The following is a 21,643-nucleotide window of genomic DNA, read 5'->3' as shown; positions in this document are numbered from 1 at the left end:
GAACGAAATGAAGAATGATGAGAATCATTCTTTACTTTTTTGAAAATGAAAGGGTGATCGGAAACTTGTATAATAATTGAGCTATCATCATATTTGCGATATTGTTCCGAAGAATCATTAGTTGATGATGTAAACGATTCTGAACTTTCATTCAATTGGAGATGAATGTGCTTGACATGTCTTTTGAGATTTGATTTTTTGTTAAATGAAGTCAAACATTCTAAGCAGATATATTTATTAGCTGAAACGGATGATGCACTTCTTTCCCTACTTCTGCTTCTTTCTCTATTATCAATTGAAGTGGAAGGAGTAGAATTTTCCGAAGAAATTAAATTATGCTCTCGTGAAAGCTTGAACATCTTTGAGAAAGAATTCCAACTGTCAAGATTTAAAAAACTCATTTTACTATTCTCTCTACATTTATTCATTCATTAAAAATTTTTTCCACCAATTATTGTAAATCAACTTACCTCATCAGATTTGCTCCACTCTCCTTCTGAATGGGGAGTTGCCAGATACATTTCCTCGATGTAATCAAATTTCGGAGATAATCCAAAGTGAAACAGAGATAATCCAAAGTTCTGAGAGAAGATTATACATAGATATCCAAATTGTAGAATTAATCCAAACTTTTGTGAGAAATATAATCCAGTTAGTTCGGAGAAATATAATCCAGTGAAACAGAGATAATCCAAAATTCTGAGAGAAGATTATACATAGATATCCAAATTGTAGAATTAATCCAAACTTTTGTGCGATATATAATCCAGTTAGTTCGGAGAAATATAATCCAAAGTTCTGAGAGAAGATTATACGTAGATATCCAAATTGTAGAATTAATCCAAACTTTTGTGAGATATATAATCCAGTTAGTTCGGAGAAATATAATCCAAAGTTCTGAGAGAAGATTATACGTAGATATCCAAATTGTAAAATTAATCCAAACTTTTGTGAGATATATAATCCAGTTAGGTATAGAAATAGTTCGAAAAAAACTCTCGATAATGGTGAGTCCATCAAACTTGGCTGTATTTATACTAGTCAAGTTCAAGGAGGTGGAACCTGCACAAAAGCTATAAATCACTTCTAATCCAACTTGTCTCACTCAACTTTCGCGAAATTGGATTTCGCGAAAGTGAATTTCGCGAAATTACACATTATATATATTATATAGTCAACTTTCGCGAAATTGAATTTCGCGAAAAGTGAATTTCGCGAAATTGGATTTCGCGAAATTACACATTATATATATTATAGTCAACTTTCGCGAAATTGAATTTCGCGAAAAGTGAATTTCGCGAAATTGGATTTCGCGAAATTACACATTATATATATTATATAGTCAACTTTCGCGAAATTGAATTTCGCGAAAAGTGAATTTCGCGAAATTGGATTTCGCGAAATTACACATTATATATATTATATAGTCAACTTTCGCGAAATTGAATTTCGCGAAAAGTGAATTTCGCGAAATTGGATTTCGCGAAATTACACATTATATATATTATATAGTCAACTTTCGCGAAATTGAATCTCGCGATTTTCAATTTCGCGAAAAGTCTTCTGATATTATGGATGATGCAACTAAATTTATCAAAACTCATTAATCATTTGATGAGGAGAATTGTATATAACCAGCAGAATTTTACTAAAACGATATCAGTTCTTCATTCAAACTCAGAGAATTAACACACTACACAACTATGGAGGATAATACAGAATCTGGAGTGATAAAACCTGGATCGAATAGTTCAGTGAAGATGACGAAAAAGAGAATTTCACCTGTAACTCTTTCTAACACGACTCCTTCAACGAAGAAGAAGAAATCCAACCAAATCGAAACGAATTTGGAGCAAAGGGTAAAAGATGTGGCAGACAAGTTAAGAACATTAAGTAAGGCTACTTTAATGGAAGCAAAATCACTGCAGAGAATGTCAGATCTTTCAATAGGATTGATTATGGAGGTGACAAAAACGGAAGAAGCTCATTCGATCCATGGAGCGTGCTGTATCATTCACTTCAACTATGTGGAAAATGGGATTAGTAAATCTACTGCTGTATTTGCTCCACAACGATTTCTGGATGGATCGCTGTCTTATCCAAGTATTATGGTATATCTTGGATTAAAACCTAAGGCTAATGGACAGGGAAGTTACCATGACTTAAGAAGAGTAACAGAAGGAACCTCAACTCCCTCAGACATGAAACGTACTCTAGCCAATCTGAGATCGAAGAAACTTGAAAAACTTATACAACATTTCGAGATTCGTCATCTCAAGGAGTTCAAAGCACCATCTATTTTCCACTATCACAATGTTGGAGCAAGTGAATACAAAGATGGTGAAGGCAATGTGGATGTGGTACCAACTGTAGCATTTTCAACCAAAGTTGATGGAGAGGAAGTTCAAGGAACTTTAACGATGCCTTCGAGATGTGCCCTTTCGTTGAAAGTAAATTATCCGGGTATCATTATATACAAGGGGCTAGTAACATCTCACAATACTCGCGAATACTACGATGTAGTAGTCATGGGACATGAAGAAGCAAGCAGATTTTACGAGAGTTCGGTACAATGCAAAAAGGATCCTTCTATCTCACTTATTTCCGATGACGATGAGTGATTGATGAACAACTCGATACAAACTTCGTTTTAAAGAATGTACATGAACATTTTCTTATATATATTCAATGTTTCATTTATACTATATTATCTTTATTCTGACTTATCTACTTGTACACTTTGTTTTAAAGAATGTACATGAACATTTTCTTATATATATTCAATGTTTCATTTATACTATATTATCTTTATTGTGACTTATCTACTTGTACCTTTCATATATTTCAAGTTAAACATAAACTATTTTATTTTTATTGAAACGAAATGATGATGGAAATAATGAATAATACATATAAATATATCTTTTAAAGTGAATAATTTTGTAATAAAACTGATCTTTCATTCAACATATATAAAAAACCGAAAAATAAAAAATCCTTAAAATTCTTAACCATTCAAGAGCTTCAACATTACAAAAACATCAAATCTTCAAAAAAAAATAACTTTGTACATAAACACTTTCTCATATATATTCAACGTTCTCAAATATATAACATTCTCCACTTTGCACATAAACACTTTCTCATATATATTCCATGTTTCAAATATATAACAATCTCCGGAAAATCAACCCCTCGGTGTCCCAGATATTAACCCCCTCACTCATCCGGTAGGTAATCTCTCGCTCTCCTCGATAATCCGCGAGATCCACTCCGGAAAACCATCCAGCCCTCGATGTCCCAGATATTCACCCCCACTATTCCACCGATAATCGGCGACGATTCGCCCGACTAATTCGCGACGATTCCCCCGACTAATCCCGCGATAATCCGCGTTCAATCGGATGACTCATCCCCCGCTAATCCGATGACTCATCCACAGATAATCCGCCGATTACGCCAGGAGCGGATCCGTAACCCCTCGAATTCAACCCCCTACTCTACACCACAATTTCCCCCCAAACCCCAACATCTCATTCAACTCCACACGATTCAATCTACACCCCTAGCCAATTTAATTCACAACCCCCTTTTTCTATCCCCCCGCTGGATCCGTCACTTTTGTGTGTAGATCTGCTCTCTATATACTACTGATATGCTAGGTGAGAGCTATATCAAACACTTGTATCAAACTCTGATCAACTCTTTCACTACCGTGCTAAATTCGCTATTCTTACCAAATTAATTCTAACCGATTTTTGAAAAATCGATATACCGCTAGTATTTATGAAATATCTCGGAAATAAATGCAGATATTTTTTCACTGTAGAATGCATCTTATTCAGAACAAAATTCTTTACGAGATAAATAGAAAATTGTTTAGTGAATCTCACTCTCGCAAGATTTCTGACGCTTCCTTTGCATTGAAAGAACGTGATGTGTTTGTTATTGCCATGAGGATAACGATTTGGTTTTCCCGTTTTGAAAAATGATTAGAAATGGAATTGTGTAGCAAAAAAATTTTGATATTGTAGCACGGGATTGGCAACAAGGTTGTTTTATTGGAGATAAAATTTAATTGGTCTAGCTAATGTGAAGGTTTCATAATGAAAAGAAAAGTGAAACCCTATTGATAAGCCGATACATCGGCCTGCGGTCTGTACTTCTATTAGCACGAAAGCCGATACGTTGGCTTACGGTAGCGAAAGAGTTGATGTTTTCACTTCTCACCTTGCTCTAACGGATTTTTTTATTTATTTAGGTTTGTGCATTGAAAATGTTCTGATATATTTTTACAAGTATTTTTTCCTGTTTTGATGTAGTCTGCTCGTTTATAGAAAAAGACGGAAGCATCGTAACATGTGCCTTTCTGCTCTTGACCTTTGCACTCATTTTGATCATACTTGCTGGCTATGTTTATTGTCTAGCTGGGCAAACAAAGTAAAAGCGTAAACACCGCTAATTTGGTTACAGTTGGAGGGGCTTCTTTACACCCCCCACATTGTCGTCCCTTTTTATAAAATGTTGAGATGTATGATGATATTTTTAGATTATAACTGTCTGGTCCACGGATGACTCTGATTGGGTGATGGCAGAACGAGGAGGCCAACAAGGTCGTGTCCCCATGACCTATATTGAAATCATCAAGCAATAAAACATTCAGCGTATTCTTCATTTCCATTTTGATGTTTTTCTGTCTCATTACGTTGTCTGTGTCTGTCATATACTATTATTTTATTTACTGTCTCTGTCAACAGTTATATTAACATCTGTTAAGATAACTGTTAACAGATATAACAACCTACTAGTTAACACTGAGTATGTAGTGGAAGGCATTAGATTCAGGCACAGAGCATCTCTTCATCGTATTACCAGTATTAACTTTATACCATTTCATTCAGAGTAGTCCAACTTGTGCTTATTTTCATAGCTACCTGTGCTTTAGTTGAGCTGGAATTCTCATGGGAGTCGGATAACTCCCACTATATTATCATGCTTGGGTTTTGTTGTATATTTTTTCTATGTCTACGAATAGTTCATTGAGTATTTATAACATAATTATTATATTCAACTTGTCAATTAAGAAAAGTAAGTCATATCTAAACTATGTCAAACAGGAAGTAACTATTGGTTGTTGACTGAGATCATCTTGCGCTTGAAATTTGACATTCCACCATTATTGTGTAGAGCAAGAATTACCAAATGTCTTTGTGAAGGTCCTCGGTGGGAATGTCTGAAAACTTCAACAGTGGAAACAAGCTGGCAACTATCTACTTTCATGTAGAGCAATAATTTGGGTATTTTTATCTAAAATCATAGATTTCTACACGCCAAGTTTTTTTTTAATTAGAAAAACATTACAGAATCAAAACCAAAATTAAAAACTAAAAGGACACAACAAAGAAGAGCGTAGCACGAGCAATTTTTGAAAATTTTATTTCAGAGCCCATGAAAAGTTTAAAAAGAGCCCCAATAGGCGTACATTTTGCCATATATAGTACAACATAATATGCTTTGCATAATCTTTTACATCATCTTAAAATTGAGGGCATCCGAATGGCTTATTTTCACAAAGAAGTAAATGAATATGAGGTGTCTTATTGTGCTAAGAGATTATACATTAGTATTTGCTTTTTGGAGTTAATAGCCCACGGATCAACAGACTTGTAGCAAGTATGCTACGTTAAATTTCATGTTCTGACCAGCAAACTTGCTGTCTTTACAATTATATATACAATATATTTAATGCATGCATTGTATATATCAAGTTCTGCCACTACGCTGCCTGAAAAAACTTCATATATACAATGCATGCATTCCATGCATGCATTGTATACGTATATCATGTTTTGCCCCTATGCACTCGCTGGTCCTGCTACTATATACAATGATACTGCTACTCTTCGATGTAACAGGAACTTCTCTGCTCGACGCATAGCAGGCCTAAACTGAACATCTACAGTATTTATGAACAATATCAAAGCTCTGTTATACTGGCATGCCAGTATAACAGTATGACAGCCTGCATACTTAACTATGAACATTGATTTTTCGTTCTGCATTGTAGCTCTTAGGGTATGAAAATAAGTTCAACATTGTGATGTTGCAACTCATGTGTTGTCAATGAAGAAAGCCCATCTAGCCACTTCCAAATAATTTTTCCTCAAATTTACAAGAGAAAGGAGTAGCAGTGATACTGGAACGTCATTGTGACCCAGACTCATTGACTTGGCAGTAATCTATGAGGGCAGTAGTGACTTATCTAGCGCTTTTCCACAGATTGGGAACTTCAACAATTTCTGAAGGTTATTCTTAGAATCCATTTGTAAAAATGATATTGTTTGTGATTTGACCAGAAACTGCATGTGTGACATTACCACTGCCACCCCTTGAACTATGCATGAAGTTATTTAGAAACATGAACATGTGACAATGAACACGACTGTATAATGTTCATTGTCACATGTGTGTTTTGATGACGTTAGCACAACCATAAAAAGCCAGAGACTTAATACATAGGCAAAAAAACAAAGCTATAGGCTTGAATTGGATTGAATTTAGGCTAAACCCGATCACTAATCCATCAAAATGACAATATACATGTAATATATATTGTATTATCATTTTGATAATATACATGATATAATGTGCATACTTAGATATGTACATTATAACATATATAATATAATGTACATATATAAATATATACTCCAAATCTGTCTTTTTGTAGGGATTTTAGAAAACCCATCATATTGGGCCTTTTTAAGGTCTATTAAATTACCATAGATATATATATATGTATAATAAAATACCTACTATTCAATGTTTATTAATCATATATACATACAATATCGATGTGGCTAATGAGAATAGACTATTTGGTATTACATTAAATATATATATATATTGTAATTACCATTCATGTATAAATATAGGTATCTACAAGAGGTAAATACTGGCTAGTATCTGTATCTATACTGGCTCTCCCCTCTTCTTCTCCCTCTCTCTATTTCCCTCTCATTCTCTCCCTATCCCTCTCTTTCTCCTTTTCCCTCTTTCTCTCTCTAGCTCTCTTTCTCCCTAGCTCTCCCTCTCTCTCTCTCTCTCTCTCTTCAAGCACTTCAAGTTTTCAATGTGTATAATGTGGCAATGAACATTTGCTTAAAACTTTTAGTGTGTTGTGATGGCGTTTACACAGTCACAAAATTCCAGAGACTAGGTACATAAGCAAATAGCCAAAACAAAACTAAAAGGCTATAGGCCTGAACTGCAGTAAATTCTGGCTAAACCCGATTCATCAAAATAATATTATAATACTACATGATATTATGTACATATATGAATGCATACATAAAGGTTGACTAGCAAAATACAATCTTTTTATAGTAAAGACTGGTAACCTGTCAGTCCAGTGTGCCATCAGAGACTGTCTGATGTGCCAATGAAGCACTGAGAATAAGTATGCACACAACTATTCAAAAACACCTGAAGTGGTTGATTGGTGCGGATGTTAGTGTGTTGGCCTGCTAAGCTGAATATTGTATGTTTGAATTTCTTCACGATCATTCCTCTTCATCTCTGATTGTTGCTTTGGACTGATGCGACTCTTATTATAGTCAAATGTGATGTTTTATAATACTAGGTGAATGAACAGCGTTGCACCGTTTTTGTACGTAAAAATTATTTTTTATCAACATATACAACACTCATCATTGTAACTTATAGTATATATAGCATTAGCATTATATACTATATTGCATTAGTATATAGTATGCTAATGTTATAATAGTATAGTAGTATATTGGATAACAGTATAATAGTATCGCATAGAGCACATCGCGCTCGATGCGCTCAAAGTCTGTCATCATCAGAAATCCGGCTATAGATCATAATATCTTGGAATAAACATTCCGTATCAAAGAGGATTTGATCTCAACCAAGCTGTTCACCAGCGCGACGCCTTGCCCACTAGACTACGCAAGTCAAGTTGCTAGCCTGCCAATATAAGTCATTATATGATAGCAAAACCTAACTGCTTTGCGGATGACGCAGGTCATAGCATAACGTCACGAGAAGCTGTTCGCTCGCATTATTAAACTGGCTAATAGCGAAACTCTCACTACTTCCCATTGTTAAAGGTTGACTTGCAACAAAATTCACATTACAGTTATTTGATATGGAAAGATTCACTATGTCTTACTATGTTATGTTGTAGGTGTAAAATATGTGGAAAGGTGATTACAAGCTCTTAAAAGATAAAAAATGAACAGAAAATCGCAACCCCACAAGACCGCTGTAGTTTGGATTCCCTTTCCAAAACGGCTCAAATGTGATGTAGTTGTGAGAGATGGTTTCTGTTTACACTTTCATGCAATCTTATACGTCGAAATATTTTCACAAATATACTTCACGCATTCAATAAAACTATGTCTATTGTTCCTACGCGTCAGTTTTATCGTCATCGTAATGCTGGCACTTTTAGCAGTGATATCTTATAACTTTCTGTAAAAATTCATTTAATTTTTTAACCTTACCTCGAAGGAGCACATATCATTGTCTGATAATCATGACGAGCCTGTTGGTCACCTGTGATAATCGAAAAGTGCTGCAAAAATTATTTGCGAAGTATTGGGTCACATGATCAGATTACGACTTGCCAATTAGACCAGGCCGAAACAAAACTGTAAAGTAGCGAGCATCTATATTTGATACTGGGTCTTCGGTGAAACCCAAAGTGTTTGTCATAAACTAGTACTACGATAAGTTTTATATTGAGCTTTGTATTGGCCTTTCAATTCACGTGCGAACATACGTGACAAGACGATAACCAAATTTTATGGTTACGTCATCGAAATAAAGAGATTCTAATCTACGGCGGCTTTTCGCTTTTGAGCTTTTAAGAGCTTGTAATCACATTTCCACATATTTGGCATTTACAACACAACAAAGTAAGACATGGTGAATCTTTTGATACCAAATAATTGTAATGTGAATTTTGTTGCAAGTCAACCTGTAAATAAGACAAAAAAATTTTCTCATGATATGTAGTTTGATAGTTAGAATGGCAAATGTTGCAATATGTTAAATACAAATCAATTTTCTGTCCAAATACTCTTCTATTACACGGGCAACGCCGGGTGGCACAGCTAGTATTTTGGGGAAGTCTGGGCACAATCTGTCTGCAATATCGGAATTTCCAAGTTCAATTCCTGTGTGGAATGGTGTTTTTTCTATTAACGTATTCAATCGCTATAACTGAACATATAATAAACAAGCTTTTGAATTCATATACATGTATATAGATTTAAGAATCATCAACTATGTAACATTTAAAAGAATGTTTAGAATGTAGAATATGTTTTAAAAAATACCATGGAATTGGATGTTGGGCAGGAACCTGTGCATTCAAGCATCTTATCTGGAATTTCTAGCACATTTCTTCAGTTTTCTCATGGCTGGAAGGAAAAAGGTGTTGACTGCGTAATAATATTTACGGACGGAGGAGATAATTACCAAAAATTTCACTGGACTACAAATAATATAAAAAAGACATTTACTGTTGTTACAAGCAAACACCAAGTAGTTTTCCATGGACACACAACTAATGTAACAACATTAGAAAAGTTAGTCATATACTTTAAATATAAAAGAATGGCTGCAATAAAAGTGAACAAGAACAGTGTCCGATACCGTTTGGATCCTGGAAAACCAAAGTGTTCATTAGTACAGACACATAGCCCCAACTCATTGAAGAATCGAATAATTTTTATTGATGCTTTTGGAGTAGAGAGAGAACTAGCGACCATTACTAGGAGTCAATCAGCCGACTCCTTTCAGATTTGTTTTTCTCTACAACACAAAATGGATGATCTTACTAACTTGCTAATAGTAATATTAGCATTGAAAGCTCTAGCGTCCAAATACCATAGAGTGAGCAAGTGTCACAAAAGATTGATAAAAGACTCAAATAGCCTTAGGTCTTCATCAACTAGAGTACCTTCTTTTACTGGCCCTCCCGCCTACGCGCTACCTCTGCCTCCCTTTGGCTGGATAGAGGAACTGAGACAAACAAGGGGTGCTGTAAACATTGTAAATTACAAGCAACTGCCTCCAATACTAGAGCATGACTAATATGTTTTTGTACATTCACACACAAAGATATTCAGAGAAAATTATTTAAATGTGCGTGGTCAAAGATTAGTATGAAGTAATCTCTTCTTTTTTGAATTTCTTGTAAAAATGTTGCTGTTACTGCAAGAGCTATATTAATGCATTACTAAGTCATCCTAAACATTAATATATAATATATATATATTATTTTATACACTAAATATTAATGCTTTGAAAATAACTTATACTTTCATATAGAGGGTATACTTGATAAAGGCAAAAGCACAAGTTTGAAGTTTTAATGAACTTTTTGGTGTGCTAGTGAAAAGGCCTATAGTCATACATATGGACATACGAGCTAAATGGGTTCTGGGACTGAGCTCGTATGTCAATTTACTCGTGTTTCAAGGCACTATTTTTTTTATAAAATAATTAAATGCAAATTAATCCGTTACCATGCTATGACAAAACCACATAAAACAGGATATTACGAATGAAAAAATGTGTTTCAACTGTCATAATTCAGTACCTACACTAACAAAGTAACAAACACCTATTTGGTTATTAAATTCTGCAATAAAATGTAACATTACTATGCACACTACTGTTATGTAATAAAATGCAACCATTGTATGTACCGTACTGAATGAAGTTTTTTACTTTTCAGACAGGCATAGTGCCTAATCGTGGTGTGATAGATTTGACAGCAACGTATAAAAGGGATGGTTTTTATTCTATTCCTAACAACAGATTGTAAATGTTGATGAATGCTGATCAATTTAATAAGATACAGAAAAGAAATGAGTGATGGTTCATCAAAATTATGGTAGATGATACGACAATATAATCATATAACACAATAATTTAATAAAATAATATAACGAGTAGGAAGTATAATATAGTGAATGGTAATAGGCAGCAAGGCCTTTGTTTCTTGATGTAATCTACAAATATTGAACAGTTAAGAGTGGTTAATTAAGGTTGCATCCAACAGAATTGTTATGCTCGTGTTATAGGTAATAAATACTATATTTGCAGAGAGTTTAGCGTGTCGGTCTGGTGGTAAGAATAATTATATTTTATTAAACACAAAGCAGCACTTATATATTGATGGTGATATAGCAGGAAGTATTTATAAATAGTAAGGTGACATCATCGAGTAGTAAGCAACGAATCATTTGCATAGGGAAGGTATGCTGACAAGATAAATAAACAGCACATAAAATGATTCAGTGTTATTGTAATTGTTATGGCAACACTACAAGAATAAACAATAATGCAGACGTGATGGACATTTTCTTTGCAGTTTTAAGGTCAACGAAATCAGAAATAAACGTACACACATATTCCAAGCATCAGTCATACTCAATTGGCAAATCCATACAAGACGTAACAGTGAAACTCTAATTATCTGTCGATACAGACGAGCAAGATTCTTGTTACTAGCAGCGCAGTTTGAGCAAGGATGAGTATTTCTGTGCTGAAGTATCCCTCTGTCCTGTCCACAATAGTGGTAAGGTGTGCTTTTTTATGACATGGCAAAGATTAAGCCTTTAGCTTGTGTTGTAAACTATGAGGTGCCTAATGGATAGCAAGATACTTATGCAACGCACAACAACCTTACGTAGCGGATTACAGAAAGCCTGCGCATAGTTGAAGAATTATTCCTGATGACCTCCATTACAGAAAATAAACAATAGAAAAAAAAGATTAAAATAAAATCAGAGAACAAAAAACAACATTTATTATGACTAAAATTTCAGAATATATCTGGCATAAAAAAACTGTCTACAATGACAGTCATATTTATAATAGAATATAAATAATAATATATTATTATAATAATTCATAATGATACATTTATATATAAATGTCTACTATGGGGTTATGATGATCAATGTGATGAATAATCAGTCACTCCTGCTTTGCGTCTGCAACTTTTACGTTTTCCGATGGCCTTCATTGAGATACGTATAACATTACACTGTCAGTTTTGTCATTAAAGCGTACAGTCAGACAGCGTACAGCCTTTTGATATCCACTTTTGATATGATCAGTCGATGATAACAAAGAGCTGGTAAGCAGTAAAAATAAAAAAGCTTGAGTCCTTTTTTCAAACTTTTGAAACTGCATAAAATTTGACCATCTCTCTTTTATCTTCAAAAACCCAGTGATAAGAACTTCCCATCATTTTCTTTTCCTCTATCAAGAATATTAAGCCGAACAATTTTTATAACTTTTTTAAAATAATAGCAGATAACATTACAGGTTGGTATTTGAAAATATTTATGAGGAAATTTGGTCAAAGGCCAGATTTTATCACCATTACAAGGTTAAACAAATATCAGAGCTGCTAGTTTTTTGAACGAGACTATCTAAAATTTGTTTGTTCAAATTTTTTATTCATGGAAAAAAATCATGCGTAAGTAAGTTTTAAACAGATGGCTTCTAAAAACAGCTAACTTTGGCAAGAACTTTTTGAATTTGAATTTGTATTCTTTCTTCCAAAGATATAGACATATGATATTCAATGTCAATGCTGAACAACTGATTTGAAATTATTGTCCTTTTATTAATTGGTTTACGTAATGCTCGTAACCTTCTATAGATATTAAAAATATTAACAAATATAAATATGTATTATGAATAATAGTACTATTAGCTAGTTAATACTAATAATATGAATTTGGTAGTAAATATCTGATCTTATTAACTCATCAATAATATTAGCTAGTTAGTGTTAAATATTAACTACAAGTTTTAGTCAATGAATATGGTTTCAACCGTCCATATCAAGTTCTGTATGAGAGTTTACAGGCTTTACATCATAGTTTATCATAGATGTCTCTATGCTGTCTAAATAGTTATTTTTTGTCCTACTGAAAATTTTAATAGTTTCTTCTCACAGCCAGGGTTTACGGTGTGCGAAAAAAGACCAAGCTAGTAGGTTATCTAGCCTTTATGTTCATTTTTATGCAGATAATTAAGCTATTCATTTAATATTAATAATTATTGATAATATTAATAATATCAATATAATTATTAACATTATTAGTAATATTAAAAACGATTCAATATATTTAACTAAGTAACTGTTAACTGTTAACTTAATGTTAACTGTTAACTGTTAATGTTAACTGCAAGTTAATAATTCTGCTTAATGATCTTTTATTCTTTAAACAATGTCTACAATGACAGTAATAGTTATAATAAATTATAAATAATAATGTATTATTGTATTAGTTTATAATAATATATATAAATATATAAATTATAACATATAACATAAATGTTTGAGAAGTATTTGTGCTTGCATGAATCTAAAGGAGAATTGTCAACCTTGGTAAATGGTTACTTTTTGTCTGTATTTTACTTTTACATTGATATTTATATTTTTATATTATATTTTAGTTTTATATTTTACTTTTATATTTATATTTTTATATTATATTTTACTTTTATAATTTACTTATATGATTACTTTTTTTCAATATTACCTAATGAAGATTTTTATAGTTTCTCAAGCAGTAATATTAGAATAATATTTGCATCGTAACAGTAATATTACTATTACTAAGTAATTATTAAGTAATATAATATTTACTTAATAATATAATATCACTTAGTAATATTAAAAACTATTTAAAAATCATTTAACTAATTAATAATGTTAACTACAAGTTGATAATTTTACTACATTAACTCTTAGTTTAAAAACACGATGCATTTCAATTGTATACTTCAGGCCTTGCGTACAAATAATTATCATAGTTTATACACAAATGTTGTACTGCTGCCATACGCCAAGGCCAAACATTTGTGATCAATCAATACACTTTAACATAAATAGTTATTATCTGTATTAATCTCAAAACCAAAATATATGCTCTTAGCATAACGTTACAAAGAGATAGAATTGGCTACATCAGCACATGAGAAAATAATTGTTTTAAAAATAACCAAACTAACTTGGTTTGTATCATTTCATAACCCAAAACATATTTCACTCTTGGCTATTAGCAGCAGCAAAATAATTGCCACTAAAATTTATAATAAAATAAAATGGTAAATAATAGTTAATAACAAAACAGCATGCAAAATGATGGACTAAAAATTCTCAAAGGTAAAGGAAGAGCTGTAGCAACAAATAGATTTGATTGTGAAAAAGTACGGTTTTGATAACCCGGCTAAATGCTTGCTGTAAATCCCTACTTCCTGTTTGTTCATTGTACTAGATAACTACATGTACATAATGCCTAGTAAAACAAAAACGTTTTTGTACTATTAAATTAATGGCCATTAATGTTCATCGAGTAACCAACAATTTATCACAGCTGTGTTTGGCCATATGAGAGGTCCTGTTCATCTAGCCTGGGCATGGCTCTCGTGGGATTGAGAGAGAGCCTGGGACACATCGCGAAAAAAAGGTAAGATAACTTCTGCAAAACTAGCGACATATGTTACATATGACGCTCAGACTGATACTAATGGAAGCGTGTCGTTAGATTCAGATCGCACGATATATTAGACGTGGAGCGTTTAAAAGTCTATCATCACGGTCACGTGACTCGATCTAGTAAAAGGCAGTAGTTCAACGTTTGCAGTTTCATTAAATTTCTCTGATAAAAAAATGGAGTGATTCAAAGATCATCTATCAAAGCTAGGCATAGTCACACTGAGACCAGAACAGTCTCAAGCTTTACAACATGTTATCGCAGGTTTTGACCAATTTATAGTTCCTCCTACTGGCTTCGGCAAGAGTATTTGCTATCAGATGGCACCGTTTTGCAGTGGTAGGTCTGAGTTGTTCAATCAATCATCATCAAATTAAGACCATGCTTTCTTGGAGCTAGATACTGGGTTTAGCACAGCCTTGAATCTAAATTGAGTATTTTCTCATTCAGGGATCAACAGCTTAAATTCATGGCAGATGGTATCGTTCCAAAAATGTTATTAAATTTATTTTTTATGAATTAATAAAATCTTCAACCAACAATTTTATAATTTAATCTGAATAATAAATAACAAACCTTTTATTAGGTTTGTTATTTATTAATACTAAATAAATGACTACAAAAAGCCTGTAAGAAAATCGTAAGATAGGATCGTAAATCTTTATTTTATGATTTTTGGTTGAAATAAGTTTAAATTTACTGATTCAATCACCCAATTGATTGAATAAAACTTTAAACCATTAACTTTGAATTATTAGAAATAGAATAAGATGGTACAGAATTAATTTGCAAAATCTGAATATTATGGCAGACAAAACAACAGGATATTAATTCTTCCTCGCCTTAGTATTATTCATGTATAGGACCGTGTTGTTGTAGTAGGGCTATATCACCCCTTACAAATTTACAAACACACCTTACCCGAAGTCCAATCGAATATTTTGTAGTTACAAAAATTTAATGTTTGTCCGTATATGGAATGCGTGGCCGGGCCAAGGCTAGCTACTGATACATCCGTCCCATCCATGGTGACATTGATGTCCTTATATGGAATGCATGGCCGGGCCAAGGCTAGCTACTGATACATCCGTCCCATCCATGGTGACATCGATGTTCTTAAATTTTAGAACTACACAATGTTTTGTCCACACATGCATGCTGGTAGGATCCATGCCTCCTAAGAAAGCCATGCGCATGCTGGTTGCTTCACCATCAAGTATTTGCTATTGATGATATGATGAAGCAGTCATTGAGCTGAACTGATTTTGTGTAGTATTCTTATTGTTGTTGTAGACCCACCTTCAAAGGTGATTATAATTATGCCATTGGAGGCGCTCATGAAACAACAGCACCAGAGACTGCTTTCATCTGCATTTAATGCTGTGATAGTCATGTCAACAGATGATGCCCACTCCGTATTACAAAAGGAGGCTATGGTCCCCCACATGTTCATGTCACCAGAAGTGTTTTGTGACTTCTTTGTTCCAGCTGCCATAGAATCTGCAGATACAACCCTTTTCAGCCATGTGTTTGTTGATGAGAGTCACTGTGTTGTCAATTGGTGAGTAAATCAACAACATAATTATACGCATATGCAGACAGATAGACAAATTTAAATATTACTGCTAGTTTGTTATCAGTTTGGCATAACTCTGTATTTGTAGCAGTTTTTGCAGCAGCCTTTAGTTTTATCTGATCTATTATTATTGTTTTATTAATCATAATGTGGCAAGCCCCAGCACTGTTTGACTTGTGTCGTAAACAGCGGCCTTTTTCATGATGTGTTCTAATCAACTGTATACATGTACATGTATATGAATGTAGATATTATGTTGTTTATTACAGGGGATTATCGGACAAACGTACCACTGCTTTCCGAGGCAAGTTTGCACTCATCGGTAGAATTCGAAGTGTAATGCCTGAGGCTGCCATGGCAGCCATGACAGCTACAGTTGCAGTGGAGAAACAAGTTTGTGATCTACTGCAGTTGACTGACTATAAGACCTTGAGGAGATCTCCTGACAAATCAAACCTATAGTTGGTTTTTAAATGTTAGACCACTATGTTATTGAGATAGGAAGCTTGACCTTTTAGCCTGGCCATGGCTCTGTTTGGGGGGGGGGTTGGCGGTAGAGGGCCATACCCAGACTACTGATCACCCATTTTTCTCTAACCATATAACCACTACATTAATATGCAATAATTTGGGAGAAAAACTGTTTAGTTCATAAAGGCTAATCAAGCAAACTGTTGGTGTTCCATGTTAGTTATCAAATGATTAACTTTGTGCTGCGTAATTCTTTTCTAGATATTCTGTGGTGAAGATAGGTGGTGTTGACAAGTGTTTTGAATGGCTTTCGAAGGAACTTAGCTCTGGCACATGCCCAAAAACTCTGGTGTTTGTTAGAATGTAAGTAGTTTGTAATTTGTAAAGTCTGAAGACTAAATTGAATTAGGAACTTAGATGATTAATGAGCAATTAAACAACTGCCTCTTAGCCTGCCTTCCCCGAGAGAGCTATGCCCAGGCTAACTGCTTCTAACAATTTGTGTGAGTCCTACCATACCTGGAGATTATAAAAGTATAGGTGTTTCAGCGTTTATCACAAAGCATGCAAACTTGGGCCAAATCCATTTTTTGTCCACGGCTTTTTTATCGTCACTGACACTAAGCAAACAATAGATGTTTTATCAATCTTTCTGTTCAAGGTTGGATCATGCTGGAAAGATATTCCGTCACCTTGAAGCTGAAGTGCCAGAGGGTAACAATGCCATGTTCCACAGTAGGATATCAGAACAGGGAAAGGCAGATATTACAGCCAAGTTTTGCTCAACTGAAGACTCCATGTTAAAGTGTGTTGTCTGTACAAGCGCATTTTCTATGGGTAAGCTAATGATCAACATTTATCTTAACTCTGTCAGAATTTAATGGTAAATGGAAGATTGAATATCAGAAGCAATAATATACCTATGGTCTAGCGTGGGCATGGCTCTCTTGGGGGCCCCCACCCCCCAAGAGAGTCATGCCCAGGCTACCTATGGTCGAATTGATGCGTTTGTTGATTAGGATGATACAGGCATTGCTTACGTGCAAAATTGGAGAATTCTAGGCGTAGACTTTTATACACATAGCAATAATAAGTCTTTAGTTATTGACAGATGTTGTTTTTTAGGAATGGACATAGCTGATATTCGGCGCATTGTGCATTATGGTGCACCCTCATCTTTAGATTAATACGTGCAGGAAGTCGGACTAGGTGGGAGAGATGGTCAATAATGTGAAGCTGCTATCATTCTACACAGACATGCTCTATCTGGTTCCGTAGATGATGAGTCTAAGACCTATGTAAAGACTGAAGATTGCCATCGCCACTTCATGCTAAAAACATTCGATTCAAATGTGCCGAAACCTTCGCTACTGTTAACTGCTGTGACAATTGTTTGAAGACAGCAACATCATGCTGTCATGACAAGGCCATCAAATGCTATTGTGTCAAGGCTGTGATGCCATGTTACATGCAATCGGTTATAGAGCAGGATCCATCAGTCATTTGTAGAAGTTTGTTATCGCCTTCTGCTATACAAGCGTGCAGAAATGATTTGAACCTTTTAAATACTCCTACTAGTGTACCTAATAATGTTACATCTATTTAACCAGAACTGATAGACAAAATATTCGCACGTCATCAATACATTGATAACCATGTAGCGAACATCATGGCATTGGGGGCATATTCTCTAAAACAGGCTCAAGCTATACTAAATGTTTTGAACAAGCACAGAAAGCTTACATTGTGTGATTCTTTTGCATCTCTTGTGCTTTCTGATACAGAGAGTGATACAACTATGTCTGATTCTGACTAGATAACCAACTGTGCCAACCATGTGTTAATGAAATCATATCTCATATTATATTTTCATACCATTTTTGCCACTGCTTAAGTTTATACATGTCAAGTCTCAATAAAGTTTCATAGCATGATTACAATAGATCCTGTCAAGTTTTCTATTCGATACAGGGGAGACGATTTGGCAAACAATTTACTATGCAAAGAGAGCGTTGCGTACACAGCTAAACTGCTCAGAGACTGAGAAGCATTGATTTATATTAGTACTTGATATCACTTCTAGCTTGAAGTGATCTGTGTTTATTATACTTTTGCCAAGGCTAAGACAAAATGTCAGATTGTCTGTAAAAAAATAAGGAAGCCAGAACTATGATTTAGGTATTGTTGCAAAAAAGTCTACAAAATATAAAACACTCAGTTTTTGTTCAACTGATTGACTTGGCTAACGAGGCAGAGCACTGAAGCATAGGAGTTTAAAACAATGGAATATAAAACTATGATTTAGGTGTTGTGGTAAATCACCTGTACAAAATATATATCGCTCAGTTATTGTAAAACTGATTGACTATTTGAAACAATGGCATATATAACTACGATTTAGGTATTGTGGTAAAAAAGTCTACAAAATATATATATTACTCAGTTTCTGTTAAGATGATTGTCTTGGCTGGGCACTGAAGCATGAGTATTTTAAACAGTAGAATACAAAAATATATAACTATGAGTACCTGGTTCTACTTAAGGAAAACATCCTTGCACATAAAGCTATAACTGGCTGTTAACCACTGCTTGAAGTTGTACATGTCTAACCTCAATAGAAGATCATGGCTTGATTTGAGCAGTTTAGAACTAAAAAGTGTTCTACCAGGAGTCTGGATAAAAAGTTGATGATTTGCTAATTGCCTGCACAATTTGACTACATCTTCATGATAAAGTTCACTGTTCATTCTATGGGCTGACCTAGCAGACCTGATAGCAAATTGGTTATAAAAGTTGTCTAGTATTAGTTGAAGTTTATCTTGTGAGAATGACAGGTGGTCTAGTACTTTGCTCTCTGGCTCATTTGAAGTTAGAGTGAAATGCTCTTTGAAAAGCCGATTTCTATGTTCGAAATCCAGGTCCATCCCCATATTGTTGCTTATCCCCCCTGATTGTTAACAAATGCACCATATATGACCATCTCTTTCATTCGCTGAGATAAAAATATTTGTACTTGGGCTACATGCTCAAAGCAGGCTTTGGCATAATGTACCTTTCCTGATACCCATAAGGAAAGGTAGTATATCATCATCCTCATCATCAGTAGTGTGACCATGTCGCCATTTGCTGTCTTTATACTCCAGTCCAAGGCTCGCTTGATGAGGAGGAACTTGAGCAAGGCCATGGCGGAATTATATACAGCATCTGGATTCTCGTCTTGCTCCAAGGTGAAATGCTATGAAACAGATAAAAAATTGTCAAAGTTGGTGGGAATATAATCCTTCATTCGTATCATGACCAGTCTTTCTCGTTTACAATGGTGTTATAAAATTTAACCTTAATAACTAAGTAGCTAAAAGTTAGAGTTTAAAGTTAAACTTTTTGATAACCCTTTTAGGATGGACAGAAGAAAATTTTATTGCATGCGTTAATTAAGGCAACGTCTAAATCAGACATACCTCAGGGTGTTTATCCTGTATATGAGTTCTTAGTATGTTATGGTTTTTGTAACCTCTACCTTGGCAAACAGGGCATCGATTTGAGAGTAGCTCAGGCAGTTCTTTACTGTTGAAGATCAAGTCACACACCTCTATACCAGCTTTGTCCACTGAAATAAAAAAACACAGTAAAATGCTTGCTTTGCCAGTGAGAGACAAATGCATTATTTTAATATTATTTTACAAAAGCCTATAATATACACGTAATTACATCAACAGTCCTACTATATCGCAACAATAGAACTACCAAAAGATTACAGCAGATATATATGTAAAAAAACCGAATAGGCGGCCACCAGCTTTTTTCATGGTTCAATCAGAGCTATTGGTTCACAATTAACCAATGGGTCGCCAACACTTACCATCTTTCTGACTACAACCATTTCTGAGGTCTTTCAATTTGAACAGCTCCACTAGGAAGCTATCTAGCACTTTGTCGAGGAAAAGGTTTGTAGCGTAATAGTTCTTCCTTATCTCTGCGGGTTGAGGTACCTGCTTAGCATTCAGAATCACTCTCAAGGCATAAAGGGCTCCGGTATCTCTTCCACTGGTCTCATCATAAAAAAGATCAAATATCAGCTACAAAGTAGATTCAAATTCTACAATCATACCAATGTCTATATTTTATAAGGTTCCATAAACCAACTTGAGCAGCATACACAATACGAAAGCATGAAGAAAAGTCATTCAATTTTGAAAATACGAAGGTGTGAATAAAATAAGTTATGTCGCAGGAGTAAGTGAATTATTATACGCCTGACACCATTCCATCTAGAAATGGAATGAACCGATACATGGTACAAAAGGTAAGTCCTAGTCAGAAACATTCAGAGCCTTTTTCGTTACCTTGTAGGTTCCAACGTCACCTTGATATGGTATCTACAATATGAGTGTTTCTAGGCATAAAACATTGAATATTGCAACACATAGATACACCCAGATGGTGGTTCAAAATCAGCAGCCTCACCTAAATGACAAAAAATTCAGAGTTCAACAAACACACATACCTTTGTTTCTTCCGGAGCTACGTATTGGGTACAGTATGTTAGGATATCATGCATATCTCCAGTCTTCGATTCATTTTTCAGGATGACTCCGGCATGTAGCTTAGAAAAGAAATAATGAGAATTACAGATAAGTGTCAAACATAATGAGAAATCATAGGCTATGTATGAGGCTGAGATTCAAGCTCTTCAACTTGAACGCAACTTCAAGTTAGAAAGCTTAGACTGTAAAAGTCAGTAATTGATTGAAAGCATTAAATGGATCAAAAAGAAAATTTGGTCTAGTACAGGGGTAGCCTAAACAAAAAGATTGATAAAATAGATACCTTCTGTGATTTAGATGACATTTCACTAGAATACTTGTTTGGGTAAGATGGAGTTGCCGTTGTCAAGTCATTCTGGCGCCACGAGGCAAGAATCTGTGATGTCATCAAGTTCTTGAACTGTTCTTTCTCAGAATCGCTCAGAAGAAACTGGCTGTAATCTAAATCATCTTTATGGGGAACATTAGGAAGAGCCGGGCCAAGATGC

At 34.4% G+C, this 21,643-nt stretch overlaps 2 protein-coding genes across 8 annotated transcripts in view; both read left to right on the top strand.

The window, feature by feature from the left end:
* The window catches only part of LOC137397913 (endophilin-B1-like), a 39,246-nt gene extending 34,139 nt beyond the window's left edge, over positions 1 to 5,107 (top strand). For all 7 annotated transcript variants that reach the window (XM_068083988.1, XM_068083987.1, XM_068083989.1 and 4 more), the window contains one exon: positions 4,550 to 5,107. In XM_068083988.1, the coding sequence (XP_067940089.1) occupies positions 4,550 to 4,654 (105 nt within the window). In that variant the 3' untranslated portion in view covers positions 4,655 to 5,107. The remainder of the gene's footprint in view (positions 1 to 4,549) is intronic.
* Positions 5,108 to 15,883: 10,776 nt separating this feature from the next.
* LOC137398080 (probable ATP-dependent DNA helicase RecS) lies at positions 15,884 to 17,798 on the top strand. The gene is made up of 5 exons (XM_068084185.1): positions 15,884 to 16,125; positions 16,410 to 16,533; positions 16,889 to 16,974; positions 17,273 to 17,448; positions 17,737 to 17,798. The coding sequence occupies exons 1-5, from the start codon at positions 15,884 to 15,886 to the stop codon at positions 17,796 to 17,798; spliced, it is 690 nt and encodes a 229-aa protein (XP_067940286.1).
* Positions 17,799 to 21,643: the final 3,845 nt, after the last annotated feature.

Source organism: Watersipora subatra, chromosome 6, assembly GCF_963576615.1.
Source record: "Watersipora subatra chromosome 6, tzWatSuba1.1, whole genome shotgun sequence".
In the NCBI taxonomy this organism is placed as follows: domain Eukaryota; kingdom Metazoa; phylum Bryozoa; class Gymnolaemata; order Cheilostomatida; family Watersiporidae; genus Watersipora; species Watersipora subatra.
The sequence above is the reverse complement of the archived record's forward strand: the minus strand, read 5'-3'. Positions and strand labels throughout refer to the sequence as shown.